The sequence below is a fragment of the Serinus canaria genome, chromosome 13 (genome assembly GCF_022539315.1).
Source record: "Serinus canaria isolate serCan28SL12 chromosome 13, serCan2020, whole genome shotgun sequence".
NCBI classification, from domain to species: Eukaryota; Metazoa; Chordata; class Aves; order Passeriformes; family Fringillidae; genus Serinus; species Serinus canaria.
In genome coordinates, this window is record NC_066327.1 from 16,230,649 (window position 1) to 16,257,907 (window position 27,259).

A 27,259-nucleotide genomic window follows, 5' to 3' on the forward strand; every position below is an offset into this window, starting at 1 on the left:
AGCACTCACTGTCCCCTTCACTGCCAGCAGCTGCCACCCTCGTGGGCAGGGGTGGGCAGAGGTGTCAGCCAGGGAAGCCAAGGGAAGGGACAGGGAGCAGCAGGGCTCCATGAGAGTGGCTGACCAGCCCTTTTCCTCTCCCTCATTCCCACCTTTCAGCCACCCAGCAGAAAAATCTCCTCCTTTTTTTCCCTTTCCCCCACTCTGCTGATCCCTGGCTCCCTTTCAGATTGCCAGAGCAGAATATTCCTGTGCTGGATGAGGGATGACATCCAGCCCAGCCCAGACACGCCGTCACGTCTGAGCCAGCCCCGCCGTCTATCACAGCTCCCATCTCCTTAGTGCTGAGCTGGCAGCACTCCAGGCCTTGGGAATGGGCTCCCAAGCCCTCCAGAGGACAGAGTCAAGGACTTGGATTAATTAGCATTTTGAATTGTAGCTCATAAATACCCCTCTGGCATTCAGAATGGGATGGGGGACACAACGGGGATGTCCTTGAGATCAGGGTTTGGCTGCTGGAGGCAAAGGTTCAAGGGGCACCCACTGGGTCCCTCTGTGTGCTGCAAGCTTGGATCTCCTCCTGGAGAGGAGAAAGGGAACCAGCACATTCCCCACGGAGAGAGGAGAAAGGGAACCAGCACATTCCCCATGGAGAGAGGAGAAAGGGAACCAGCACATTCCCCACGGAGAGAGGAGAAAGGGAACCAGCACATTCCCCATGGAGAGAGGAGAAAGGGAACCAGCACATTGCCCATGGAGAGGGGCAGGCAGGAGAAGCAACACAACCACCTCAGCATCACCTGCTTGCCCTGCAGTGGCCAAAACTCACAAACTCACAGAATTCTGCACCCAGGACCCCTGTGGATTGTCCAACCATAAAATCAGGTTTGGGACTCGGCTCCAGGCAGTCCCTTGTCTCTCAGACCCAAAGCAGGGAGGTGACAGAGGACTGGCACTGATGGCTGCAAGGACAGAGGGCTGGGAGCTCCAGCAGCTCACAGGGCTGCCCCACTCAGCAGCCAAAGGTCTGCCCCCACACCCAAATGCTCTGGCCACAGTGCCCACCCTGCCTCACTTCTGGCTCAGCCCAAAGAACAAAATAAAGGTGAAGAGAGCAGGTACAAGACTGAAGCTGCCCTTCCATCCCCCATGGCTGAAGGTCCCTCACTGCAGGCAGCTCCAAGACCTGACTCCTACTGCAGAGCAGCTCCTCCCCCTCATGCAGGGCTCCAAGATCCCTGCACAGACATCCCAAAACAGCCCCATCCTATGATACCCCACCCCTCTGATGCCCTTGCAAGCTCATCTTGTCCTGGTGTCCCTTGCTTGTCCTTGACCTGAGCCTTCCCTGAGGGATGATGACCCATGGAGCAGCAGGTTAAGTGGTGAGCAATAGCTGGGCAGGACAGATGAGAGCATCAGAGACAGCAAGCAATTAGTTAATGGGCTCTGGGGCTCTCAGACCAATCTCATCAGTGACCACGAGCTGCAGGAGAAATGATGACAGGCCAAGGAACAGAAACAGGAGCCAAAGGAGGAAAGCAGGGATGGGGGAAGGGGGAATTAAGAGAAGGAATGAAAATAATCAAAAAGCCAGGGAGAAGATGTAGTCCACACAAGTACTGAGCTGGAGACCTGACAGGCTCAGCTGCTGCTCAGGGGAGAAAAACAAAATCCCTTTATCTACCTCCACACCCTTCCAATAGAGAGTGGTGTCAAATCAATTGATTGCCTTTCCCCTGACAGTCCATCAGGCTCCTGCAGTGCTCAGGAGCCGTGTCACAGCTGCAGGGAAAGGGAGAGCAGCAGAGCAGGACACGGAGGCGGCTGCTCAGATTGCTGCTGCTCGTGACCAGCAGGAGATGGGTGGCTCCTGGCCAGAGCAGCTCACAGTCACAAGACTCAGAACCACACTGGGTTGTGTAAGGTTCCCTGCAAACCTTGCTGGGTTTGCATGGAGAGGCTCTGGAGTGGTGCTATGGATGGGGCTCGTGGATATGGGGAGGGAAAATACCCTCCCAACAAGGCAGAGGTTGGTGCCAATGTGTGAAGGGAGGCTCTTCAGGCTGGTCATGTTCCTGAGAGTGGTGTTGGCAAGCAGAAAGAGGCTCAGGAAGAGACCAGCACTTCACAGGGCCCCAGAGAATGGTTCCACTTCCCCACTGGAGAAGTGTCCACACTGAGCTGCAGAGCCTCTGCACCAAAGTAGCCAAATCCCAGATCTGTGACTCGCAAGGGAATGGCTCATGAACACCAGAGTGCTGGACATCAGCAAGCCCAAGGCACTTTGTGTCTCACCACATCCCAGTTTGTGTCTTTCACCATCCCAGTTTGTATCTTATCACATCCCAGTTTGTGTCTTTCACCATCCCAGTTTGTGTCTCACCACCATCCCAGTTTGTGTCTCACCACCATCCCAGTTTGTATCTCACCACCATCCCAGTTTGTATCTTATCACATCCCAGTTTGTGTCTTTCACCATCCCAGTTTGTATCTCTCCACCATCCCAGTTTATGTCTCACCACCATCCCAGTTTGTGTCTCACCACCATCCCAGTTTGTGTCTCACCACCATCCCAGTTTGTGTCTCACCACCATCCCAGTTTGTGTCTCACCACCATCCCAGTTTGTCCCCCCCCATCCCAGTTTGCCCCCCCCAGTTGGTGCCCCCCAGCAGTGGCACACCCACCCACTCACTCTTTGGGGGGGCTCAGGTCGTCGGGCCGTGTCTCGAAGAACTGCAGCACCTCCTCACACTGGGAGATGTAGGGGGGCAGCTGGATCAGAGCCTGGGGAGCAAACACACACACACACACTGCTGCTGGCAGCACCCAAACCGTGCAAGGAGCCCAGGGAGCACTCCTGGCAGTGCAGGGACCTGGGACAGCAGTGCCACCCCAGGGGTTCCCAGCACAGGCTGGGGGAACCAGAGCAGAGCCAGAGAGCCCCTGTCCCACCCAGCCCCACACCCTGCTGCAGTCAGACCAAAGCAGAGCAAGCAGAGACTGCCCAGGCCCTGCTCAGCCACCTCCAGCCTTCTGGGCAGAGCTGTGCCAGAGGCTGGGAGCCCCAGGGTGCCCGTGCAGCCTCCCAGCTCCCTGGCAAAGGCTGGGCACTTCACACGTGGCAGACTCTCAGTGCCACCCCAGCACAGCCTAAAAATGCTCCCCTGGGCAATGGCAGCTTGGGAAGGGGCAGGGAGAGAAGCAAGGGAGGCAAGAGCACAGACACCAGGGCTGGGAGGCTGCTGTGCTGCTGTGGAACAGCAAGAGATGTAAAATTCCCTCTGCTTCTTTCCCTTCAAGGAATCTGTTGTAAAAAAGCTTCAGCAGTGGGACCTGCAGGGTGAGAGGGCCTGGCTGGGAGAGCAGTGGAAAAAGGGAATATTTAAGCTCAGGGAGCAGAGCTGCAGGCTGAGCTGGAGCAGATTTATAACCAGTTTTCTGTACAATTCCCCCTCCCCTCTGCTGTCCCAGCAGTCCCGTGACAGCAGCGTGGGCAAAGCAAACCTCCCCTCATTTCTCTCCTGGAGACAAAACCACAGCTGCAGAGCCTCGGGGTGACCACAGAGATCAGATGTGGCTCCTTACTGCCCCAAGTGCTGGCCCCAAAGCCCTTCCAGCCACTGAGCAGCAGTGCCAGCACAGCAGACTGTCAGACCACTAATCATGGGCCAGACTGAACAGGATCATGTGAGACACAGCAGAGAGAAAACCACTCCCTCCACGGCTTCTGGGCCCAGGGAAGGGCTATTCAAATATCAGGTTTTGCAGGGATGCCATTCCCATGTGGTCCCACCCCCCAGCTCCAGCACCCCATGATCTAAGTGATTTCCCCTTGCCAAAATCCCTGGGATTTTCTGGCCTGGAGAAGGAGGGGATGATCCCAGAGAACACCCTGGGCTGGAAGGAGGAGACACAAGAGCCTACAGCTCATGTCCCAGCACTTCTGGAAGGAAACCCACCTAGAGCTGGCTCTGCTGAGCCAAGCAGGCCACCCCACTGTCCCCACTGTGGCCATCACATCAGAGGCACAAGCAGCCTGATGTCTGTCCCACCTCTGGCCCTGCCAGCCAAAGCAGGACACAGCTTTGGTGTTGGAGCCACAGCAAAGTCACCTCTCCCATCCTTCCTGCAGGCCTGAGGAGAAAGGACCAAAGACAGGGGATCCTTGCTGGATTAAAATCCATTTTGCAGGCAGTGAGGAAGGATTTCCTTGTCTTTCTCAGGGCAGCAATATTCCCAGTGGGCCACCCAGACTCTTTGGGGTAGAGCATCACCACTCCTTCATCAATCCCCCTCTGACACTTTCCCAAAATCCCTCAGACAGGAGGAAGGCAGATCCCACACCACAAGAAAGGCCACAGAGAATAAACTGGAGCAATGGGAAGACATTTCAGCCTCTGCTCCCTCTCCTTGCCAATCCCACGGCTGTCTGAAGTCTCATTTAGCAAGTCACTGCTCTTACCAGTTTGCTCTGATTCCTTCACTGTTTTTCCTGCACTTTACCCTAAATTGCCACATTTTCCAGCACAACAGGAGTTGGAACAGAGCCCTGTGAAAGCAGTGGCTCCCCCCCTGCCCCTGCTTCCACCCCAAATCTCACCCATCCTCTTTGCAGGGCTCTCCCAGGGATTGAAAACACCCAACTTCCCCCAGAGGAGATGGCAATAAAGAAAAACCTCCTCACAGCTTCCTCCTGCTAATCCCTGGCTCATTTTCCATCTCTGCAGCCCCTGCTCAGCCCCACAGGCACCTCAGCCCAGCTGCTTTCCGGGTAAGGAGCAGCAGCTCAAGGCCAGGAGGGAGAGCTGGGGGCTCCTGGGTGATGCATTAACGGGAGGAGGAGAGCACAGCTCCCTGAGTGGGTCATGGAACATCAGCCATTACCTTCCTCTTGTGAAGTCAAATGGCTTCATTATATTTTATGCCACTAATGGCATTGCTCTGAAAGAGGCAGCTGCAGCATTTCATCACTGAGGGACGTTTTCTTCCCCAAAATGGAATTTATGGCTGTGTCTGTCTGTGCAGGGACACAGCTCAGTGGCCAAGCACCATCAGCTTCCCCCAGGACAGCTCAGAGCACACCTTGTACCACACCTCCAGCACTCTGCCCTCACCTGCCCTCCTGGCCTGCAGGGATTCTCACCTGCAGCCCCTCTGCAGAGCTGTCAGGATGCATTTCCCAGCCCATCTCCATCCCTGGAGCTGTAATTCCTCCCTGCCAGGGGCCTGGCTGAGCCCCAAACCCCACAGCCTCCCCCCACCACGCAGAGGCACTGCCACAGCTCCCTCACCCAAGGGATGGCATGGGGATTTTACCATTTCCTTATCTCCTCCCGTGGGTTTTACAGGCTTGGCATAAATCTCCATCAAGATTCAGACTGGATTTTGGAGGTGCCAGTCCTACCATGGCTGCTGCAAGCACTAAAGCATGATTTTGACATGATGAGACCTGACACACTGGATTTGTGTGAAAATAGTTCATCGTGGACTTCAGAATTTTGTTTCCCTGCCAAAAAAAATCTGCCCTAAAATCATAATTTCCCTTACACTTCAGCCCAGTTTTATATCTTTCAAGAGTATGGAGCAAATTGTCTCAGCCTCCTCTCTGTTCCAATAATTTTCTGAGGTACAAGTCATCTTACCCTGGTTTTGTAACCAGTAACTGGAGTCTGCATCCCAGTTTGGAGCCACCCTGCCATCCCACAGCCTCAGGTGCTGTCTGACACATCAAACAGGAGGCCTTTTCCCAAAAGATGGGAAGGAAAGGCTCTGAGGAGCTGAGTCCTTCAAACCAAGTCCTGCACGGAACCATTTCACTGCACCCTGTGGTGATGGACACAGCCAGGTCCTGTCCAGCCCCTCCAGAGCTGGTTCTGCTTTGCAGCTGGAGAAGGGGCAGGAGGGAGGCAAAGCCCAGCAGAAAGGTGCAAACTGGAGTGGGGCTGGGCACCTCTGCCCCTGCAAGGCCAGGCCTCCAAACCCCCAGCATGAAGCACGAGGAGAGAAAAGCTAAACCATGGGTGGGTTTTAATCCAAAAAGGGACTGACAGCAGGGGCTGAGCCACACTCTCCCCGTGCTCTTCATGCCTTCACTTTGAGCTTTGCTATTTCCCAGACTCTGCCTTGGTGAATAACTCTGAACTCCCTAGAAAGTGTCAGCAAGGTCTCCTCCCAGCTCAGTCCCACAGAACAATCCTTGTCCAGCCCCAGCACCAAGGACACCGCTGCAGCTTCAGCCCAAAGAGTGCAAACAGCAGGGAATGGAGGAGAGCAACCTGGGAGGGTGGGACTGCATCCCCTGGAGCTGGGACTGGACACTGAACCCCAGCATGGAAATGGAGCCAAACCTATCCAAGGGGGAGAACTCATGGCCAGGAGTCCATCTGGGGTGGAGCCAGGGCCGGGCTCTGGCACTGCCCAAGGTGTGCCCTGTGAAGGGATTTCCATAAAAACCTATTTATTGCTGTAACTCTGCCCAGCCTCTGCTCCAGGCAGCCTCTGAAGGCATCAGGGCAGCACTGGCACACCAGGAGATGCTGTCAGTCCATCAGGATGGAGCTGGGCCAAGCTGGGATTGTCCTTGGTGGGTGTCCAAGGATAGGGAGCTTGGTGTGCTCAGCCTGGAGAAAAGGAGACTCAGGGGTGCCCTCATCCCTCTCACAGCTCCTGAAAGGTGCCTGTGCTCAGCTGGGGCTGGGCTCTGTCTCCAGCAGCACTGACACAACCAGAGCTCACAGCCTCCAGCTGTGCCAAGGGAAATACAGGTTGGATATTAGGAAAAGGTTTTTTACAGAAAGGGTGATAAAGTTTCGGAATGGCTGCCCAGGGAGGTGGTGGAGTCCCCATCCCTGGGTGAGTTTAACAAAGCCTGGATGTGGCACAGGGTGCCAGGGTTTGGGTGAGCTGTTGGGGCTGGGTTGGACTCGATGATCTCAAAGGTCTTGTCCAACCTGGTGATTCTGTGAATCTGTGAGTGATTCTGTGAATCTGTGTGTGAATCTGTGAGTGATCCTGTGTGTGATTGTCTGTGATCCTGTGTGTTTCTGTGAGCTGGGAGCCCCCTCACCTTGCAGTACTCATCGATGGGGATCAGCCGTTTCACCGCCACGTCGCGGATGTGGCTCCGGCGGAAGAGGATCTTCCCTGGAACACGAGAGGAGAGAGGGACACAGGGGCAGGTCAGCTCAGCACTCTTTGGGACCACTCTCTCAGAACCTTTTCCCCACACCCCCTCTTGTTCCCAAAAGCACCATACCCAAGAAAAGGCCATTTCTGATATGGATTGAACCCCTCACCAGAATCAGGCACAGTTCCATGGGCAGGGACACGCCAGGGGAGAGAAGAGGAAACAGCTCCCAGCAAACTGCATCCCCTGGTCTCTCACCAAGGAGGAGGAGCAGCCCCACCAGAGCACATCTCTGCAAGTCTGGGCTGGGCAAAATCCCAGGCAAACGCTGCAGGACATCCAGGACATCCCTTGTCCCATTGTCCAGGGTGTCCAGGTCCAGGGTGGGCAGCAGCCAAGGCAGAGGGTTTTTCCCTGGGCAGCTCCTGGAAGCCACAGTGGCTGCAGCTCTGAGTCAGACCTATAGAATTCTCCTTCCTGTCTGGGGTTTATTTTTGTTCTCCATTAAGGAGATCCTCTTGCCACTCCGTTTCCTCCCCTCTGGTTATGGTACAGGCCCCTTGCCTTTGAAGCCTAATGAGTCCTAAATGCTTCAAGCTGCTCCCTCAGAGAACAGCTTCTCTGCTTTAAGGAGACAAAAGCCATTAGCAGAGAGCGAAACTGATCCCTGATCAAAAGGGTTGGTGCTGGCAGGATTTCAGAGCACTTCCCAAAGCTCCAGGAACTGGCACTGCTCTGTGACACCACCACCTGCAAAACTGAGGTTTGGGGGGGGTGACTGGCAAGGAAGTTCCCTCAAGTTCCTCCTGGCAGTTCCAATACCACAGGAAAGTCTTTTCTGTGCCTGCTTGGGTTTCCAATCCCATCCCTGAACCCAAACTCCCCTCACTCCACCCTTGCAAACCACATGAGAGCAGGGAAAAAGCCCTTGGGGAGCCACACCACGGCTTTGTCCCTTTGTCCCTTTCCCCCTGGAATCACTGAAGCCAGGGGCTGGATGCTACTAAGAGCAGGGCACAGGAAAATGGTCACATGATTCTGGCAATTTTAAACCCAGGGCTGAGTCATTGATCAGAATCCTAACTGCAGGCTGGGTGATTTATCCCAGCTTGCAATCCAGGGCTGGGTCACCCCCTGTGCCTCTCCCTGACTTGGCCAGGAGCTGCATCACGGGTGACTCGTGCAAGCTGCCAGTGCATTTTTGAAGCAGAGCTGAACTAAAGCCAAGCCAACTTCAGCTCACAAAGAGCACGAGCAAGAACCTTCTGGAGGAGCCAAATCTCCTGGCAGGCTCAGTTAATGCTCTGGAACAGGACTGAATCCACCCAGAGGCAGCTCCAGCCTTGCCCTGCAGGGGAAGGGAGGGGGTCAGGCAGCTCAGCCCGGGATTGCTCCTCATTTCTGGGCCCTTGGCAGCAGGGCTGGGACACTGATGGTGGGAATGCTGTGCCCTGCAGTGCACTCACTCTGAGTGAGCAGCCTTTGTGACAGAGTGAGAACAAAACCCTCTCCATTCCATCTTCTCCTGTTTTGAGGGTGAATAACCTGGGAAGACTGGGAGCAGCACCCAGGCTGGAGCTCCACTCATCGCCCTGAGCAATGATTTCCCATCTGACAAGAGAATGATCAAGTTCTGCCTTTGCAGCAGCAATCCCAGTGTGTTTGCTGCTGAGGGCTCTGTCTGAATGGTGATTGCTGGAAAGATGAATGGGTCCCAGCAGTTCTGCTGGCAGAGGGAAGGAATGGCTGCTCTGGTTCTAGGTCTGCCAGAGTGAAATCACTGCTGGGTGGGGAGCTTACAAATGGCTGAAATAATAAGCTCTGGGTGTGGGAATATTGAAATGTTTAACAAACATATGCTAGTGAGTAATAATAAAAAGGATACAGTTTGGGGGAATAAATTCATCACAAGTGATCTTAAATTAGCCCAGGCATGGAGCATGTGAGCCAGCAGGAAATCCAGCTCCTCTCTCCATTTGCTCTAGATCTGGTATTTTTCAACAAGGAAGCTTATTTTCTAACAAAAAGCTGATTTTAACCAAAAAGCCTAATTCACAGAATTGCAGCCCCTTCAGTGCTGCCAAACCCAGCAAGAGAAGCCCTTGAGCTGACAGGCAGGAGAGAGCAGGAAACCACCTCCCTCCTGGAAGGGAGAGGTGGGCAACCTGCAGCATGGCCCTGGGCAGGTTTCCAGACCTAAAGCTGGGAATTTAGGCAGGAATTTCAGCAGAAATTCCAGTGGGAATCTCTCTCCAGTGGGGCTTTTCCCACGGCCCAAGACAACAGAGCCCAAGGGGAGCACAGGAGGCTGAGGGGTGCAGAGAGCACCTGAACAATGCTGCAGCTCCAGGGAATGGCTCCCAGCTCCTCATTCCCAGCTCCCTCTGCCTGGTGCTCTTCTGTCTGCTCCCAGAAGCTGTAAGGATCCTCAGGCAGGTCCTGGCAGTGCCCAAGGCCAGGCTGGACAGGGCTTGGAGCACCCTGGGCCAGTGGAGGTGCCCTGCCATGGCAGGGGGGGCTGAGGTGACCTTTAAGGTCCCTTCCAACCCAAACCATCCCATGGCTCCACGATTCCAAACCCATTTTCCCCATCCCAGCGCTGCTCCTGCCTCAGGATGGGGAACACCAAGGACAAGAGAGGTGAAGGGGGCAGCTCTGCTGGTGATGGGGTTTCCACCAGCTGCCATCAGAGGTCAGAGCTGCTGCAGGCTCCATTTGCCCAGCTTCTCTCTCCTGTCACAATGCCAGGACTCAGAGATAATTAGATTTTCTTATTTACATAGATAACGTTATGCATGAGCAATGAGCAATGAGCAGGGAGGCTCCATCCTGCTGGCACCAGGAATTCCCTCCAGCAGGAAGTGGGCTAAAATACACTAAAAATACCCTGCAAATGCACTGTCCTTTGCACAAACAAACAAAGCTGAGAGAATTTATCAGCCAGGAATGTGTCAAACAAGTTGATTTTGGAAAAAGACAGCTGAGATAAGGCTCTAACACACGATGGCTGCCCTGGCTGTGCAGGCACCCACGCTCCAGGATGTGCTGCCTGCTTTTTCTGGACTTTAAAAATCTGTTAATCCCTACAAAGGAAAAAAAAAAATCTCTACTGAAGGGATTCTGTCTGGCCATGAAAATTCCTCTGGTGCCAGAAAGGATCTGCTCCCCAGGAGTGGAAGAGCCAAACTCCTCTGTGGGTAATCAAGGCTGATTTGCTTTATCTGATTGAGCCAGAGCAAAAATTGATGGAGCAGCTGCCGAAGTGGGGGGCTGGAAAAAAATGCAGCCAGGCCCCCAGTGCCTCAGGCTTTCCTTGGGACTGAGCAGTGTCAGGAGCCTTGGGGGAAAGGCTGGGAAGGAATTTGGGTCTCCAGCAGTGTGAGCCAGAGCAGGCAGGCCACAGGAGGGGTTAATCTCTCCAAACACACAGAACCAGGGACACAGGGCTCTGCAAATTGTTCCCTCCTGGGGGAATTCTCCAGGCAGAGCTGGAGCTGTACTGGGAGCTGGGGAAAAAAAAAACCAAACCAAAAAAAAACCCCAAAAATCAGGCAGAGGGACCTCAAGTAGCAAAACTGTGGAGCCAAGGGCTGGATGTGCAGCAAGCTGAGAACCCCAAACACACACACACATCCCCCTGGGCAGCCCAGCTGTGAGCCAAGCAGGGCTCCAGGAGTGGAAAAGCAGCTGTGCCTCCTGCTCTGCCCTGAAGGAGATCCCCCCCTGCCCCCTGCCCACGGCCTCGGAAAGAATTCCCTGCTCTGCACCTTCCAAATCACATCCAGACCTCCCCCAGCACGGGTTCCAAGCTCACTTCAGAGAAAAGGCAGCCCTGAATGTACCTGTAATTAATCCCAGCCCCTGGAGCAGCCTGCTATTCCTGGGATGGGGGTCAGGCGTGGGAGGTGGGGTGTGCAGGGCTCAGCCTGCCCTCCCAACCTGCTGCAGCAGAGATCCCATCTCATCAGAGCACAAACCAACAGCTCCAGCCCACAGGACTGAGCAAAGCCAGGCACCAGAGCTGGAAAATGGATGAGGTTCCCTCACTGCTAAAGCACCCTCAGAAAAACCCCAATTTGTGGGGGGCACTGATGCCCACAGCCAACAGGCTGGTGGGCTGGGGAGGGAGCAGAAAGCTAATCCTGCTTTTCCAAACAACCCCCCCAAACCCCCTTGGTCCTGCTCCCTTCGCTCAGGGCTTCACTGCTAACCCTTCCTAAAAAGCAATTTTACAGCCAGAGTGAGCTCAGCCTCAGGCAACCCCTCCTTGCTGGGGCTCACGTTTCCAGCCAGGCAGGAGAACTGGCCAGGAGCTGCTCCAGGCCCCTGGGGCTGCAGGAGCTTGGAAAGCTCCACGTTCCTCAGAAAAGCTGTTTCCTGAAGGATCTGGCACAGCCCTCCCCAGCTGAGCTCATTTGTTTGCTCTGCTCCCTCTTTCTTTCTTTCTTTCTTTCTTTCTTTCCTGGGCTCTCCATCTGCCCTGGGCAGGGTGGGACCCCGGTGGGGATGTCCCAGCTGGGCACCAGCAGGGCTCTGCCCCTCTGCAGCTGCCCCAGAGCCCTGCCAGGGCCACAGCTGGTGCCAGCCACGGGCTGGGTGCTGCCACAGCTGCTCCAGCACCACAGGAAAGCTCTGCCAGGGGCTCAAGGCCAGCTAAGAGAGCTCAAAAAGCACTTCAAATTCCCCTCAAGAGCTTTTCAGGCACAGGGCAGGAGCACTGCCAGGAAAATCCAAACCCCACCAGGCTCTGCTGCGGGATGAAGGTGGTGCCAACACCCAGAGAGGGACAAGCCCTGGCCCCAAAGCTCAGAGCTCTGGTCCCAAAGTTTAGAGCTCTGGTCCCAAAGCTCAGAGCTCCAGCCCTGACCCCAAAGCTCAAGGCCTGGCCCCAAAGCTCCAGCCCTGGCCCCAAAGCTCAGAGCTCTGGTCCTAAAGCTCAGAGCTCCAGCCCTGGCCCCAAAGCTCAGAGCTCTGGTCCCAAAGCTCAGAGCTCCAGCCCTGGCCCCAAAGCTCAGAGCTCCAGCCCTGGCCCCAAAGCTCCAGAGCAGCTGCTCTGCTTTGGAGCACCCAGCTCTGTGGCTCCACAAGAGCTCAGTGGGCTGAAGGATTTTTGCACTTCCCAAAGCCCCTCCTGACAGCATCAAAGACCTGCTCAGAGAGGCCAGAGCCTCCAGAAATTTCCCATAAAAAGTCAAATCCTGAAAGCAGTCCCTGAGTACAAAGCCAGCAGGGTTGCTGTGGGCTGGGTGTGGGATGTGGGGCAGTCCTGGAGCTGTTCCCCATTCCAGGACCCCAGCCTGGCACACTCTGGGGTTTGCTGAGCTGCAGGAGGCATTTGGGAGAGCTGCAGTGGCCCCAGGGCTGGGGCTGCTCTGCAAGGGCTGCCCAGCAGGCACAGGGCTGGCAGCAAACCACAGCAGCCAGAGCTCCCTGCTAATGAAATTCAGCTGCACCAAATGGGACTGGGAACAAACTCCAGGATTCCCAGAAGCTGCACAAAATCAAAACCCCAGCAAGTGTGGGGAGACAGAACCACATCTGTGCAGAACAGCAGTCCCAGGCTCACCTGGGCTGAGGGAGACAAACCCAGGGCTCAGCTGGGACAAAACTTCTTGTCATCCCAAACTGGGAAAAGATTCCAGAAAGGAACTGGGCTCCAGGGCAGCCAGCAAATCCTGAAGGAGCCTTCCTCACCCCCAGGTGAAATCCTCTTCCCACTCTGTCCCTGGGGAGGCTGTGGCTCTCTGAGCTGCTCCAGGGCCAGCCAGCAGCTCCTGACTGCCCCAGCAGCCTGCAGGGCAAGGGCACCACAATTCCCAGCCCAGAAACCTTCCCCAAGCACAGGGTCTGGAGCTGGCCCAGCCTTTCTTTTCCAGCAATTTCCACCCCCTTTTTTCCCACAGTGGAAATCCCAGTACATGTTTCCGAGCAAAGGGAAACCATTCCAACACCAGGGAGGAACAAATGCTGGTGACTGTGAGCAGCAGAGCTCTGACCAGGCCTCCCTCCCAAAAACAGCAGAGTTTTGGTGGGAATTTTCTGCAAGTGCAGCACGGCCAAAGCACAAATCCAATTTTTCCAAGTGATGCCCGTTGCCAATTTGGCTTCCACCTCTCCCTGCTGGCAGGAGCACTTGTACAGCAAGAGCTTTGCTGCCCTAACCCCAGGTGAGCTTTGCTGCCCTAACCCCAGGTGAGCTTTGCTGCTGAGCTTTGCTTTTGCTGATGTTACAACGCCAGGACAAGCCAGAATCAGAAACCCAGACCAGATTCTGTTGCTCAGAAAGGGGTGGAAATTATTTTCTATTTTTTCCCCACAGCACTCAGAGCAAAGCAAAGCCCACAAAGGCCTTTATGTTTCCAGAAGAGCCAGGAGGCAGAGCACAGCACAAAGGGCTGCACTAAACAGACCTGACAGCCACTGGAAGTGATTATGGTGCTGTGACATTCCTAAATATCCTCATTAGCTGCTCAGGGGTGGGGCTGAAGACAACTCTGTGGCCACAGAGACTCCCCACAGGTTGCTTCTTTTCCCAAGGCACATTAGGGCTCTTCCCCACCCCAGCAGCAATCCCCCACCCCACAAAGTGCCAGGGATTATCACATCTGGTCCCTGGGCATAAAAGCACTGGGGCTGGGCATGGCACAGAGCTCCTGGCTTTGAGCAGTGCCCCCAAAGAGCCGGGCAGGAAGCCAAGGCTGTCCATCAGCCTGAATCCCACTGCTCTTCCCTCCTCTCTGATGTCCCCTGGAGCTGCACAGGACAGGGAAAGCAGCGTGGGAGCAGTTTTGGGGAGCCTCAGCCCTGTGCCTGTGGGGTTCTTGGGCTTCCACTCTACACTTCTGGGGGTTCAGAGGAATCCTGGGGGCTTTAACACCCACTGGGCACACTGCTGACAAACCCAGGGCTTCCAAAGGACACACTGCAGCCAAGAACTCTGTGGTGCTCAGCTGGTGCAGCAGCAGAGAGCTAAAATCTGTGTGTGCTCCCAGTCCCACAGGCTGGGAAGGAGCTCCTGCCGTGCCAAATCCAGCCGGGATCCTGCTGGGACCCCTGTCCTACCTGGCAGGAAGGGGATGATCCTCTGCTTGGGGTCCTTCTGGCCTCCTTCCATGGGGAACTTGTCCAGCATCTGCATCTGGGAGAGGAAATGCAGGAGAGGTGAGGAAAGGCAGGGATGCACTGGCAGGACACAAAGCCACCCTGCCCAGGAGAGAGACAGAGCACACCAGGGACATCCCACAGCCCTCCTTTGGGAGGAGGAGGAGGGAGATGCAAACCCTGCTTTGGTTTCCCCAGGGCTTGGATCTGAAATCTGCCAGGATTTCTGCAGCTCCCAGGGTACTGAAATGGGTCTGGCTGTGTCTGTTGGAGCTCCCTGCCCAAAGAACTCCCATTTATGGAAGCTCTGCAGACAACCTGCCCAGCGAGTGTCCTGAGCACCTGGGAAGTCCAACCAGCCCTCTGCACTGGCAGCAGCTACACCTGCAGGATGGGGATGCAGCACAGGCTGTCCCACTGCTCTGCCAAGGAAAGCCAGGGAAAGCAGCTCCAGCTCTGGGAAAGGGATGGGGAAAGGGTGGCAGGGCAGGAACCCCACAAACGCTGGGGAGGGACACAGGGACAGGCACAGAGGGTGGTCTGCAGCTGTGGGAGGCAGGAGGGAGCCACGGGGGCACTGCCACAGCCCCTCTTGGCAGCAAGGGCTGCCCTCCAAGCCCCAGACAGGGCTGCTGACATCCCATCCCAGAGGGGCCAGCCAGGCTCCCAGGGAGAGGGGCAGACAGGGAGCAGAGATGCAGCCAGACAGCAAACACAGGGGAGCACAGAGGGGCCAAGTCCTGCTCTCAGCACTGCACCCAGCCAGCTCAGGGAGAAAAATGAAGGGAAAAAAACAACCCAGCAACAATAATCTATTGTTTCTCCCCTTCCAAGATAATTTTTAAGTGTTTGTGACAGAGAAGGAGAAAGAAAAAGGCTGGAGTGGATGCAGTTTGAAGAATTGTGGTGTCTGTTATGAGAAGGAAGCTGTTGTGTCCCACTCTGTACTGACCCCTTTGCAGCAGGGAGAGGGATCCCAGCTTCCCTGGAACACAGAAACCCCCATGGGGGACCCAGCCCGGGCTTCCCACACCAGCACAGGGCACATTTACCCACATTTATCTCCACCACCAACTAATCTTATCAGTTGGCTGTTTTCCTTACCCAGGAATGTCTGGAGTGAGGCAGACTGTGAGAACTCCCTGTCCCCACCAACAGGGAAATACAGGAAAAACAAACCAGGATAACCCCCCCCAGGGATGGCAGCCTTGGAAAAGCAGCTTTGAACCAGCAGGCTGGCAGAGAGCTGCTTCATGGACAGGAAAGCCCTAAGACAATCTCCTAATTAGAGCAATTAGCAGAGGGCAATGTCCCTGCCCAGCAGCACGGCTGGCAGGCAGAGGGCTGTGCCCAGAAAGGAGCAGTGCTGCAGTGCCAGGGGGATTACAGCATGCACACAGGGTGACCCCAGGGACCTGGCTGCTGCAGGGCACAGCCCAGGTGTGCTGCAAGCAGGACATGTCACTTCCCAGCTGCTGGAATTCAGGACATCCCTCTGGCTGGCCTGCACTGCCAGAACCCTGCCAGGGGGCTCAGAGACCCTGGCACAGAGCCCAAGCCCCCTGTGGGTTTGATTGTGACCCATGGAGCAAATTACCAACCTTAGGTGAGGATCTGCAAGCCTCGACAGTTTGAGTAGAAGGAGAGTGAATTTATCACAGGGTGAAAAAAATAGATTTTAGGGTTTTTAGAATGGGGGTTCAGGGGGCAAGATGGAGGAATCTGGGCAAGTCCAGCCTTTCTCCTCCTTCTGCTCAGCCTCCTGCTGTGATGGTGGCACTTCTGGATTGGTTTAGAGTAGGTCAGAACCCAGGAAATTCCTCTGGCTGCCCTGGAGGACTCCAGCCCCTGCCCAGGGGTCTCAGAGCCCTTGGCACAGAGCCCCAGACCCCTGGGCCTTTGATCTAGCCCTTGGAAAAAACAATTCCCAACCTTGTATGAAGGACTACAAGCCACAAAAATTTAAATAGAACAACAGTGAATTTATCACAGGGTGAAAAATAGATTTTGGGGTTTTCAGAATGGGGGTTCAAGAGGCAAGATGGAGGAATCTGGGCAAGTCCAGCCTTTCTCCTCCTTCTTCCTCTCCTTGTCCTCCACCTTCTGCTGTGATGGTGGCACTTTTGGATGGGTTTAGAGTAGAAGCTCACTGTCTAACATAGCTGACTGGTATTGGAAATGGTAAATATGGCACAAGCAGTTTTTAGTATAAAGAGATAACACAGCCCCAGGGCAGGCAGAGTCCTCTGTCTGTCTTGCTGAGCAGACCTCAGCAGGTCAGAGGAAAGAACTTTACAGAAAAGAAACAACAAACAACCTTGAGACAGAGAAATGAAGAGCTCTGCCTCCTTCTTGGGCCGGACCAAGGGACTTTGTGACACATCTCGGGTCACTGTGAGCAGCAGAGACCCCGAGGCCCAGCTGGGAACAGCCTGGAGAAATCCCTGCCCAAAGGCCAAGGGCCAGCAGGGTGTGCCAAGCTCTGCTGCTGCTCTGATCTCCACTGCAGGGCAGGAGCTGCTCCTCAGCAAGAGCTTTTGTGGAATGAGACCAGAGGAACGGGCAGGAGCTGATGCCCAGGAAGCTCCACCTGAACAAAGGGAAGAACTTCTGAAAGAGAACTTCTTCCCTGCTCAGGGAGCAGAGACCACAGAGGGCATGGGGTCTCCTCCCTGGGGACATTCCAGAGCTGTCCCTGTGGCACCAGTGACCCTCTGTGGTCACAATCCACCCTGGGATTGCGGGATTTGCTCTGCTTGGCTGGCAGAGGCTCAGCCTCAAACCACACTGCTCCTGTGTGCTCCAGCAGGAGAGAGCTGCCCCAATCCCTGCCTCCCTCCCACAGACTGCCCTGTTACCCAGAGGGCAGCCAGCAGGGAAAAGGGGAAGAGAGGGAGTTCAACCAGAGGCTTCCCAGCCTGTGGCAGAACCACAAGAGGCTCTTTGTGACAAGGACAGCAGCAGCAGCAGCCTGCTGTGGGGCAGGGGGGAGCTGGGCCAGGGCTGCTCCCTCCCTCCCCAGCCCCCCACAGCCCACCCTGCAGGGCAGGGAGTGCCCCGGGGTGGGGGGATCCAGAGGGGACATCCCTGCACTGTCCCCCTGAGCCCAGCTGGCCACCAGAGCCCTGCACAGACCGGGGCCACCAGTGTCCCACCGGTGAGGTGGGAAAGGGACACAGGTCCTGCCAGGGGGACACAGCTCCAGGCTGGGAACCAGGGGCTTCTCAAAGTGTTCCTGCAGATCAAAGCACTGGGATCAGCTGGTTTGGGAAACCTCTGCCAAGCAACAGTCTGGGAAAGAGAAATCTGGCAGCAGCTCACAGGCTCCTGGTGTTTAGTCTCTCTGAGATCCTACAAGAGATCCTTCCCTGCATCCTCAAGGGCTGTCTGAACAAACAGGGGGTGGAAAATACCCCACAGCAGCCCAGAAAACAGAGGGACTGACAAGGAGCAAGCTCAGATCCCAAATGTTTTGAATGAGGTAAGAGAAATGGGCAGGAACTGATGGCCAGGAAGTTCCACCTGAAGCCAGGGAAGAACATCCCTGGTCAGTGCCCAGGATGGCAGTCCTGGGGAAGGGCTCCAGTGGTGCCACAGCATTCCCAGGGCATGCCAAGGGGAGCTGGGTGCTCACAGCAGCAGGAGCTGCCCCAGCTGAGCAGGGGGAAGGGCAGCCCCAGTGCATTTCACCCACAGGAACTGAGCAGGGTGAGCACATGTCACCCACAGGAGCTGCCCCAGGTGAGCAGGGTGAACACATGTCACCCACAGGAGCTGCCCCAGCTGAGCAGAGTGAGCTCATTCACCCACAGGAGCTGCCCCAGGTGAGCAGGGTGAGCACATGTCACCCACAGGAGCTGCCCCAGGTGAGCAGGGTGAGCACATGTCACCCACAGGAGCTGCCACAGGTGCCCCAGGTGAGCAGGGTGAGCACATGTCACCCACAGGAGCTGCCCCAGCAGGGCAGGGTGAACACATGTCACCCACAGGAGCTGAGCAAGGTGAGCAAGGTGAGCACATGTCACCCAGAGGAGCTGAGCAGGGGGAGCAGGGTGAGCACACTTCACTCAGCAGCAGGAGGGACAAGCCCGAGCTCCCCAGCACCGGGAAATGGCATCACACAGCTGGATTGTGAAAACCTCATGGAAAACTTGAAGCATTGCTCAGCAATCAAAAAAAAAAGAATTAACTGAGGTCAGAGGGGGGAGAAAAAGGCCACACAGATTGTCAGCAGCTGGCAGTGCAGGAGAGAGTTCCTGTGAAGTCCCAGGAGGATCAGGCACACGCTGGTGCCTGGGCACAGCTCCTGGCACGGGGAGCACTGGGGTGGGCAGGACTCTCCCTCCACCCCTGGGAGCCAGCACTGAGCCACCAGCAGCTCTGTGTCACCTTCCAGCACGTGGGACAGAGCCAGGAGCTGGGGGGCTCTGCCTGCACCCGGGCACGGGGCAGCTTCACTCCCCCAGGTTTGGGCTGAGGTTAACTGAGCCCAAAGGCAACTGGGCAAAAAGCTTGCACTGCCCAGGGCAGATGTGGAAAAATGCAGATTTGGCACAGAACTCAGCCCAAAGTGCTGGCCCTGAGCTGCACCTGCCTTCTCAGGATCCAAGGAGGACAAGCAAAACCCCTCAGGAGCACAAAGGCCCCCACAGTGTCACCTCACACAGGGACACACAGAGAGCAAATCTGCAAAGCCTCTGGCCAAATCCACTGCCTGCTAAAATCCCAGCACAATTCTGGGGCTGAAAGCAGCCACCTGTTAGGAGGTGCAAAGCTGTCACCCCCAAATGGGAACCTCAGAGCTCCTGGGACCTTTCCAAGGGGACTTTTTCACTTCCTGGAGGTGGAGGAGAGCTGGAAAATGCTGATTTGCCAAGAAGAAAGATCAGCAGGTGAGGATTCATTACAATTAACGTTTCAGTCTGAGCTGCTGAAATTAAAAGAATTTTTTTTCCTTAATGTTTTAAGTGACTCATCAAGGGGAAAACATTTTTTTGGAATATTAACAGTGAAAAAAAAACCCAAGAGAACGTTTTACACAGGCTGAACTGAGCTTCTTCCCTTGCTTTCCACTTCCTCTTGCCCATCCCAGCCATGGGAAGGTCCCTGCAGCACAGCTGGGGCTGTGTCACACAGGACGTGCCCCTTGGGAAGAGCTGCTGCCAAAACCCACAGAGCCACCAGGAAAGCTGCACAGGTGAGTCCTGCTCACCCACATCCCCCTCTCCAGCAGCTCCAAACATCTCAAACCAGCATCTTCCCACACAGGTGAGTCCTGCTCACCCACATCCCCCTCTCCAGCAGCTCCAAACATCTCAAACCAGCATCTTCCCAAAGGATGGAATGTCACAGACATATTTCCTGAAAAATCCTTTGCTAAGATTTTTTTCATCTCCTGAGAAGCTGAGAAGCCTCAGGAAAAGAAAAGCAATAATTACCTGCTGCTGTGGAATGCAACAAATGCATCTTTGATTGGTCTCTGTGAGTTGTTTCTACGTGATGACCAGTCCCAGTTCAGCTGTGTTTAAACTCTGGTCAGTCACAAGATTTTGTTATCATTCCTTTCTATTCCTTTCAAGCCTTCTGGTGAACTCCTTTCTTCTATTCTTTTAGTATAGTGTTAGTATATAATTTTCTTTTAATATAACATATATCATATATCATAAAATAATAAATCAGCCTTCTGAATCGTGGAGTCAAGATTCTCATCTGTTCCCTCCTCCTGGGACCCCTGGGAACAGCGGCTCAATGGAAGACTGGGAATGCATCAGATTTTAGTTTGTGCTGTGGAAATGAGAGCATGTGGAGAAACACCAACACCTGCCCTATTTCATGGGCCAGGGCTGTACTCACACCTCACTCCAGCCAGGTGAGTTTCACACTCCAGCCAGGTGAGTTTCACACCTCACCCTGCTCCACACCCCACCCAACCCCTGAAGGGTTCCAGGCTCACAGAGAGACCCCAAAGCTCAGCCTGACCCGTGCCCAGCTGCTCCCCCAGGCACTCCTGCTGTGGTTCCTCCTCCTCCCTCCCTGCTCAGGGTGAGGAGCAGCAGAGCTGTGTGCATTCCTTCCCTGTGTGCATTCCTTCCCTGAAATCCGTGCCCAGTTCCCACCTGTGGCAGGCCCAGACAGGACAAGGCAGGGTCAGAGCTGAGCCCAAGCTCAGGGCAGGAGCAGCAGCCTCATGACCCCTCCTTGCATCACACACACCCTCACCACCCAAAGCATCCATTCCTCCTGCTGCTCCTTCCCCAGGCACAGCCCCAGAGCCAACACTGAGGGATTTCTGTCCCCACACCAGGGAGGAGCTCACAGTGCTGTCACCAAGAGCAGCCCCAGGGCAATGAGGGATGGGAAAAGGGGCACTGCAGACCCAGGGGTCTACACAGAACAAACCTGGCATGGCCAGGGTCCTTCCTGCCCTCTCCCAGCTGACAACAAAGCCCTGGCAGAGACAGAGCCCCCAGGGACCAGCCCAGCATCCCCACAGCTCCTTCTGCACCTCCTGAGCTGAGCAGAGCTCAGGGCAGGAGCAGCAGCCTCTTCTGCATCACACAGCAACTGCAAACTGCTGATGTGCCAAGGAGAAAGATCAGCAGGTGAGGATTCATTACAATTAAAGCTTCAGGGTGAGCTGCTGGAATTAAATGGCGCTTTTTTTTTAATGTTTTAAGTGACTCATCAAGGGGAAAGCTTTTCTTAAGAATATTAGAAATTGCAGGTCCTTCCACCAGCACTCTGGCTGTGTCAGATTGATTAAAAGCACGTGGAGATGCTGGGTCTCACTCAGCCCAGACCCACAAAACCTCAGCAAACCCCCGGGGCACAGGCAGGCTCCTCCCCATGGCAGGGGCCACCAGGGCCTGGCAGGAGGGAGGAGCTGAATTTCCAGAGCTTCTCCAGTAATGGATGCTGGGGAGTGCAAGGGCATCAGCTCACCCTGGCTCAGGGAGAGAGGGAACAGGAAAACCTTCCACCATTGCATTACCCAAGGGCTCCCCCCAAAACTCCACACTGGATTGTCAGCACAAGCCCCCAGCTCCATCCCCAAGGGATGGAACTTTTATCCCTCCCATCTTTTTGGCTCCTTGCACTCAGGCTCCTCCCGGATCAGAGCCTGCCACGCTTCCCCTGGGATGTGCTTCCCCTGGGATGTGCCTCCCCTGGGATGTGCTGCCCCCTGGGATGTGCTACCCCCTGGGATGTGCCTGCCCCCTGGGATGTGCTGCCCCCTGGGATGTGCTACCCCTGGGGATGTGCTTCCCCAGGGCTGGCAGGGCTGTCCTGCAGCTGCTCTGCCAAGGCTCCAGAGGGAAGGAGACCTGGGGTGCCAGGAGGGATGAAAGAGCAGAGAACAGGCTCAGAGCCAGCCCTCCCTTGCCCTGGGGGCAGCTGGGAACAAGGAACCATCCCAAGGGAACAGGAGGAGAGGGACCCACAGCAAACAGGGCTGCACTGGGAGGGAGATGGGCTTGGAACAAACCAAGGAGAGCTGCTCCCAACCTGGAATAAACCAAGGGCCAAGGAGAGCTGCTCCCAACCTGGAATAAACCAAGGGCCAAGGAGAGCTGCTCCCAACCTGGAATGAACCAAGGGCCAAGGAGAGCTGCTCCCAACCTGGAATGAGCCATGGAATCCTGTTCCCAGCCTGGAACAAACCAAGGACCAAGGAGAGCTGCTCCCAACCTGGAATATGGCACGGAGTCCTATTCCCAACCTGGAATGGGCCATGGAATCCTGTTCCCAGTCTGGATTAAGTCAGGAACCATGGAGAGCTGCTCCCAGCCTAGAATGAGCCATGGAGAGCTGTTCCCAACCAGGAATAAATCAGGGGTCATGGAGAGCTGTTCCCAGTCTAGAATAAGCAATGGAGAGCTGCTCCCAGCCTGGAATGAGCCATGGAGAGCTGTTCCCAACCTGGAATAAATCAGGAACCACAGAGAGCTGTTCCCAACCTGGAATAAGCCATCCCAGCACTGCTCCAGACAGGCTTTAGCTCAGGCTCTGCAGCTGGTCCCTCCTGCCCAGCACTGCAGTGTGTCCCAGCTGAGTGCTGGCCTGGGAGGGCTCACCCAGCACCAGCCAGGGAGCCCAGGCTGCTGATGCCAGGGCAGGCCCAGCTTTGTCTGCCAGGCACAGGAGGTGCCAGCTCAGCCCATGCTGAGTGCCTGACCTGCCCTGGCTCTGGGAATGTGCTGGCTGCTGCTGCCAAGGGCTGGAGAGCTATAAATGGGAGACATTTGGAGACAGAAAACACAAAGGAGCCAACTTTTAACTAGGCTGGAGTGCATTGGGCTGTGCATGTTCCTTGTGGAGGGAGGGAGAGAGGAGGAGAGGGATGAAGGTCTTTGAGGCACTGCTGGAAAAACACTGGCTGCTCTTCCTGCAAGCAGAAGGAGCCCTTATTTAATGGGAGGTGTTTTCTCCTGAGCTCCAGGATGGGAATTCACTGTTCCTACACTTCTGCAAGGGCTGTGTGAGCCCGTGGCTCTGGCTGCAGCCTGGGCACAGAGCACAAAGCAGCTGCTGGTGCTCTGCACAGGAACCTGGCTGGAGGAAGCTGTGGGTTCTTGCCTGTCCTCAGTCACGCAGGGCCTGCCTTCCCTGATCCAACTGCCTGAGAGAGAGAGAGAGAGAGAGATCCTGCTGATTTATTTCTGTGGGAGGCTGAAACCACGAAGCTCATTGCACAAGCAACTGCTCAGAATTTTGCTGAACTCCATAAAGCCTGGAGGGGAAAAAAAAAAAAAAAAGAAATCCCCAAAGTGTTGAAATAAGATTCCTGTTACGAAAGAACTCTTGAGAGAGCCCTGTTTACCATCCCTGGACACACAAAACCCTGCTGGCTGAGCTGCCTCAGGGCTTTGCCAGCAAAGAGCAGGCATCAGCCAGGAGAGGGGGGATCCAGGCTGGCATTCCCACCTGCTGGAGCCCAGGAGGGTTAGGAAAACACTCACTGCACCTCTGAGCACTCCTGCCAGGAGCCTGGCTTAAATAATGGAGGAGGAGGAGGAGAAAAAAGTGGAGGAAGGGAAGGAGACAGAGGAAGGCAAGCTCTGAGCTCACAGTAATGGAAGCAAGAGGCTCATTTTAACTTTTCAAGCCTCCAACTGCCTGAAACAAGCTGATGAGAACAATTCCTCTTTGTGTGCCAGCTCCAGTCCTCAGAGCCCATTCTGTGTGCTGGATTGTTCAGAGCCTCTCTGACTCCCTGGGACACAGACTTTCCCCTCTCCCTGCCTCTGCCTGGCGCCTGTGTGCACACACCAGGTGAGGAACCCCCTCCAGAAGGAGCAGCCTCTGTTCCACATGGAGATGGCAGGCACAGGCCACTGCCTGCTGCCAATTTTCTCCTGGAAGTAGGCACCACTTCAACAGACTATTTATTTTTCGGTGTTGCACACAAAGCTGCTGGCCCCAGGGCTGCAGGACTCCCTCCAAGATGACACAGCTCCAGGTGGGTCAAAGCTGAGAGCTTCCAGCAAAGAACCTGAAGGAGTTGTTAAACATATGGACAAACAAGAGAGCTGGGAACACACTGGATGCACAGACAGACAGGAATGGGAGGGAGAGCCAGAGCCAATTTTAAAGTTGCTCACACTCCCAGTTTTTCTGTCCCTGGATTGTGCAGGGAGCACGTTTAGCCCAGCCTGGGCTGTGTCTCCAGCCCTGGCCTCAGAGTGAAAGCTCTGAGCAGAGAAGCAGCCACAGAGCATCAACACCCTCTGCTGCAGCCCAGGGGGACCAGGACTGAAGGATCTGACTGCGAGGGGAAAAGCCTTGTGCCAAAGAGGGGAACCCCTGAAAACGTGCCAGGGGACAGCCAGGGGGGCCAGGCTCTGCTCCAGGGAACAGGGACAGGAGGAGAGGGAACCTGAGGGAGCCTCAGGGTGGGCACAGCAGGAATTTCCCCTTGGAAAGGGTGCTCAGGCATTGGAACTGCCCAGGGAGGGTTGGATCCCCATCCCTGGAGGTGGCACTGGGTGCTCTGGGCTGGGGACAGGGTGGGGATGGGGCACAGCTGGGATTTGATGGTCTCAGAGATGTTTTTCCAACCTCAGTAATTCTGGGATTCTGAGAATGTGGCTGCAGCCAAAAGGCAGAAGATGCTGAGGACCTGGAGTGGGGCTCCATGGGGACACACAGGGGCTGGCAGCAGCAGGAAAGGTGTGAAAGGGTTGGGTTTGGGGTGTTTTAGGAGAGCAGCAAGACAGCAGTGACTTTGGTCACATGAAGAGCTGGAGTGACTGCCAGCCCTGCCTGCTGAACTCAGAATGACAAAGGGGGGAAAAATGTTTCTTTCTGGGGGTTTCCACAAGAAACCACAAGAGACCAGCCAGAATCTGTTCTCCAAGCAGCAGTGGCACTCCTTGCAGCCAGTGGTTTCAGGAGGATCCTTCCAAGGAACTCCTCAGGCTCCTCCCATGGGCAGCATCCCACAAGGGAGCCCTGAGGCACTGCACAGCTTCTGCACCTCGGGCAGGGCTGGCAGCCCCTCCCAGGCAGGATCAGACCCTGATCCTCTCCCTCTGCCCACCAGAAAAGCCCCTCCTGTGCCTGATCACCCTCCACGCCAGCTGACAGTCCCAGCACCCCTGCAAGCACCAGTCCCACTCCTTTGTTTCTCAGGAACAGCATCCAGCTGCTGCCAGCAGCTCACATCTGGAATAGTGAGTGTTGAGAACGAGCCTCGGTCCTGTTGGAAGGAAATTATTCCTCCAGCCAAGGGATTTATGCAGAACTGAGTTTAGCATTTGGAGCTACAAATTCACTGCAAATCCTACAGTTACACCAGGTTTTAAACTTCAGAACTACAATTTTATCTCCCTTCATTCCTAAAAAGCTGCCCTCGTGTAAACTGCCACCTGACAGAAAATATTCATGGAGCAAAGGAGGAGAGGCAGAGGATCTGCAGAGCAAATGCTCCCCTCCTGAGCCCTGCTCAGCTCCCTGAGCTCCTGCAGAGCACCAGGCTGAGCTGGTCCCCAGCCCCAGAATTCCCACCCTGATCTCAGCACTGGGGGGTGACCCCAGGGCAGGAAAAGGCACGGCCTGAGCCCTTCCCAAGGGATGGGAGCCACCACTGCCTCTGCCTGAACTGCTGGCCTGGCTCCAGGAGGAAGCAGCTGAGCTCAGCTGAGGGGTGAGCAGGGGTCACCAGCCCTCAGAGAGAGGTGACAGCTCCTGTGGGACACTGGGTGGCCCTGGGGTGTGGCACAGGGACTGGGAACAGGCGAGCAGGCAGAAAAAGGAGGTCCTGCCACCCTTGGAAGAGAAGGGCAGGGTGGTGGTGCTTGGAAAGGCTGCTGCAGCCACCAGCTGGGAACCTGGAATGCTGCAGGACAGGGCCAGGCTGGGGCACCAAGGACAGAGAAGGGAAGGGCTCTGCAAGGCCATGGGGCTCAGGCAGAGCTGGGACCTGTGGCATCCCTGTGACCAGCAAGGTGGCTCCTGACACTGCTCACCCCAGCGTGGGGAACGGCTCTGATGGCTCCCAGGCAAAGGAATTCCCACATGGAAAGGGTGCCAGGCACTGGAGCTGCCCAGGGGGGGTTGGAGAGCCCATCCCTGGAGGTGGCACCTGGAGGTGGCACTCAGAGCTCTTGGGGACAAGGTGGGGATGGGCACAGCTGGACTCTGACCTTGGGGCTGTTTTCCAGCCTCAGGGATCCTGTGGAGTCCAGCAGGCTCCAGGCTTCACTCCAGGCTCAGTTTGTGTCTGGAGTGTCCCTCCTGCCTGCCTGGGGAGGGGAGGGGAGCACACCCTGCCCCTGGCTCTGCCCTCTGCACTCACCCTGCTCCTGTCTGCCCTGGCCCTGCTCCCGAAATAATTGTTTAACCACGATGGAAGGTGACAAATGATTCAGCTGTGCCCCACTGGGACAACCAGGAGGAACTCCCCAGCCACTCCCACGGGGCTGCAGCATCTCCTCAGCCCCACCAAGCTCCTCTCTCCCACTTGGATCCAGAGGGTTCCACGTCCCTGCCAAGGAACAGCCTGACAGCCAAGGAGGGTGCACCAACCTCCTCCCTGCTCTTGACAAAAACAAACCCTGCTCAGCCCCTGACAGGAGCATGGAAAGGGCAGCCAGAGCCACTGGGAACACTGGTGTTAAATGGACAAACACCCTGACCCAAACATGCATGTTCTGGGGGTGCTCAAGGCTGTGAGCAGGAATCAATCTGGATGGATTTTCCCTGGATCACACCACAGACAGATTCTTGACACAGAGCTCACCTGCAACTCAAATTTCCAATTCTTCCTCCAGCACATCAAAAAGATCATCAGAACTGGACCTAGGAAAAATATTTTCCCCTCCTGCTGTTTTCAGAAGCAGCTGAACCGTTTCAGTCCCACACTCATTTTCTGGGGGGCCGCGTGGAATTTTCCCCTTTTTTTTTTTTTTTTTAAATAACCAGAGGCAGGAATAATTTCCAGCATGGAAAACTTCTGCCTGAAGAGCTAAAATTGGCACAGAATCATGCAAGAGTCACACAAGGAAGGCCTCCAGCAATGGCCCCAGTCATGCCACCGAGCCTACCTAGAGCATTTTTTTCCACTGTGCTCAGAGGATCTGTTTCACTCCTCACCTCTCAATCCAATTTCCACAGTCCTGCAGCACAAGTTTAAAATAAGGACACCAGGAAGCATGTGTGATAAGGGGGAAGGAAGGGAAAAACCACAGCTCCTTTCATTCTTTCAACAGAGCCAAAAAGGAGTGGCTGGTATAATATTTTTTTTTTCGTTTTTTTTAAAGAAAAAGCTGCAGGGAACAGCGAAGGGAGGAGATGTTTGCTTTAAACTTCCCCACCTCCACCACGATCCATCTCTGCATGCATTTATAAAGCACATAAACTGCTTCTAAAGGCGTTTTGCAGAGTGCCTGGTGCCACTGATGGCATTTTCCACCCCAGGATTGTGCACAGCTCCAGCCAGGATGGAGGGGAGGGAGCACAGCAGGATTCCCCACAGCCCTTCCCCAGCCCAGGGGACCAGAACAGACACCCCAAAAGGGCTCTGGGGG

At 55.4% G+C, this 27,259-nt stretch overlaps 1 protein-coding gene across 2 annotated transcripts in view; it reads right to left on the reverse strand.

Moving 5' to 3' along the window:
- The window catches only part of SH3PXD2B (SH3 and PX domains 2B), a 60,552-nt gene that overhangs the window by 21,300 nt on the left and 11,993 nt on the right, over nt 1–27,259 (reverse strand). For both annotated transcript variants that reach the window (XM_009091539.4, XM_030229284.2), the window contains exons 3-5: nt 14,193–14,268; nt 7,071–7,147; nt 2,697–2,788 (exon numbers count right to left, since the gene is read on the reverse strand). In XM_009091539.4, coding sequence (XP_009089787.2) covers nt 2,697–2,788; nt 7,071–7,147; nt 14,193–14,268 — 245 coding nt within the window. The remainder of the gene's footprint in view (nt 1–2,696; nt 2,789–7,070; nt 7,148–14,192; nt 14,269–27,259) is intronic.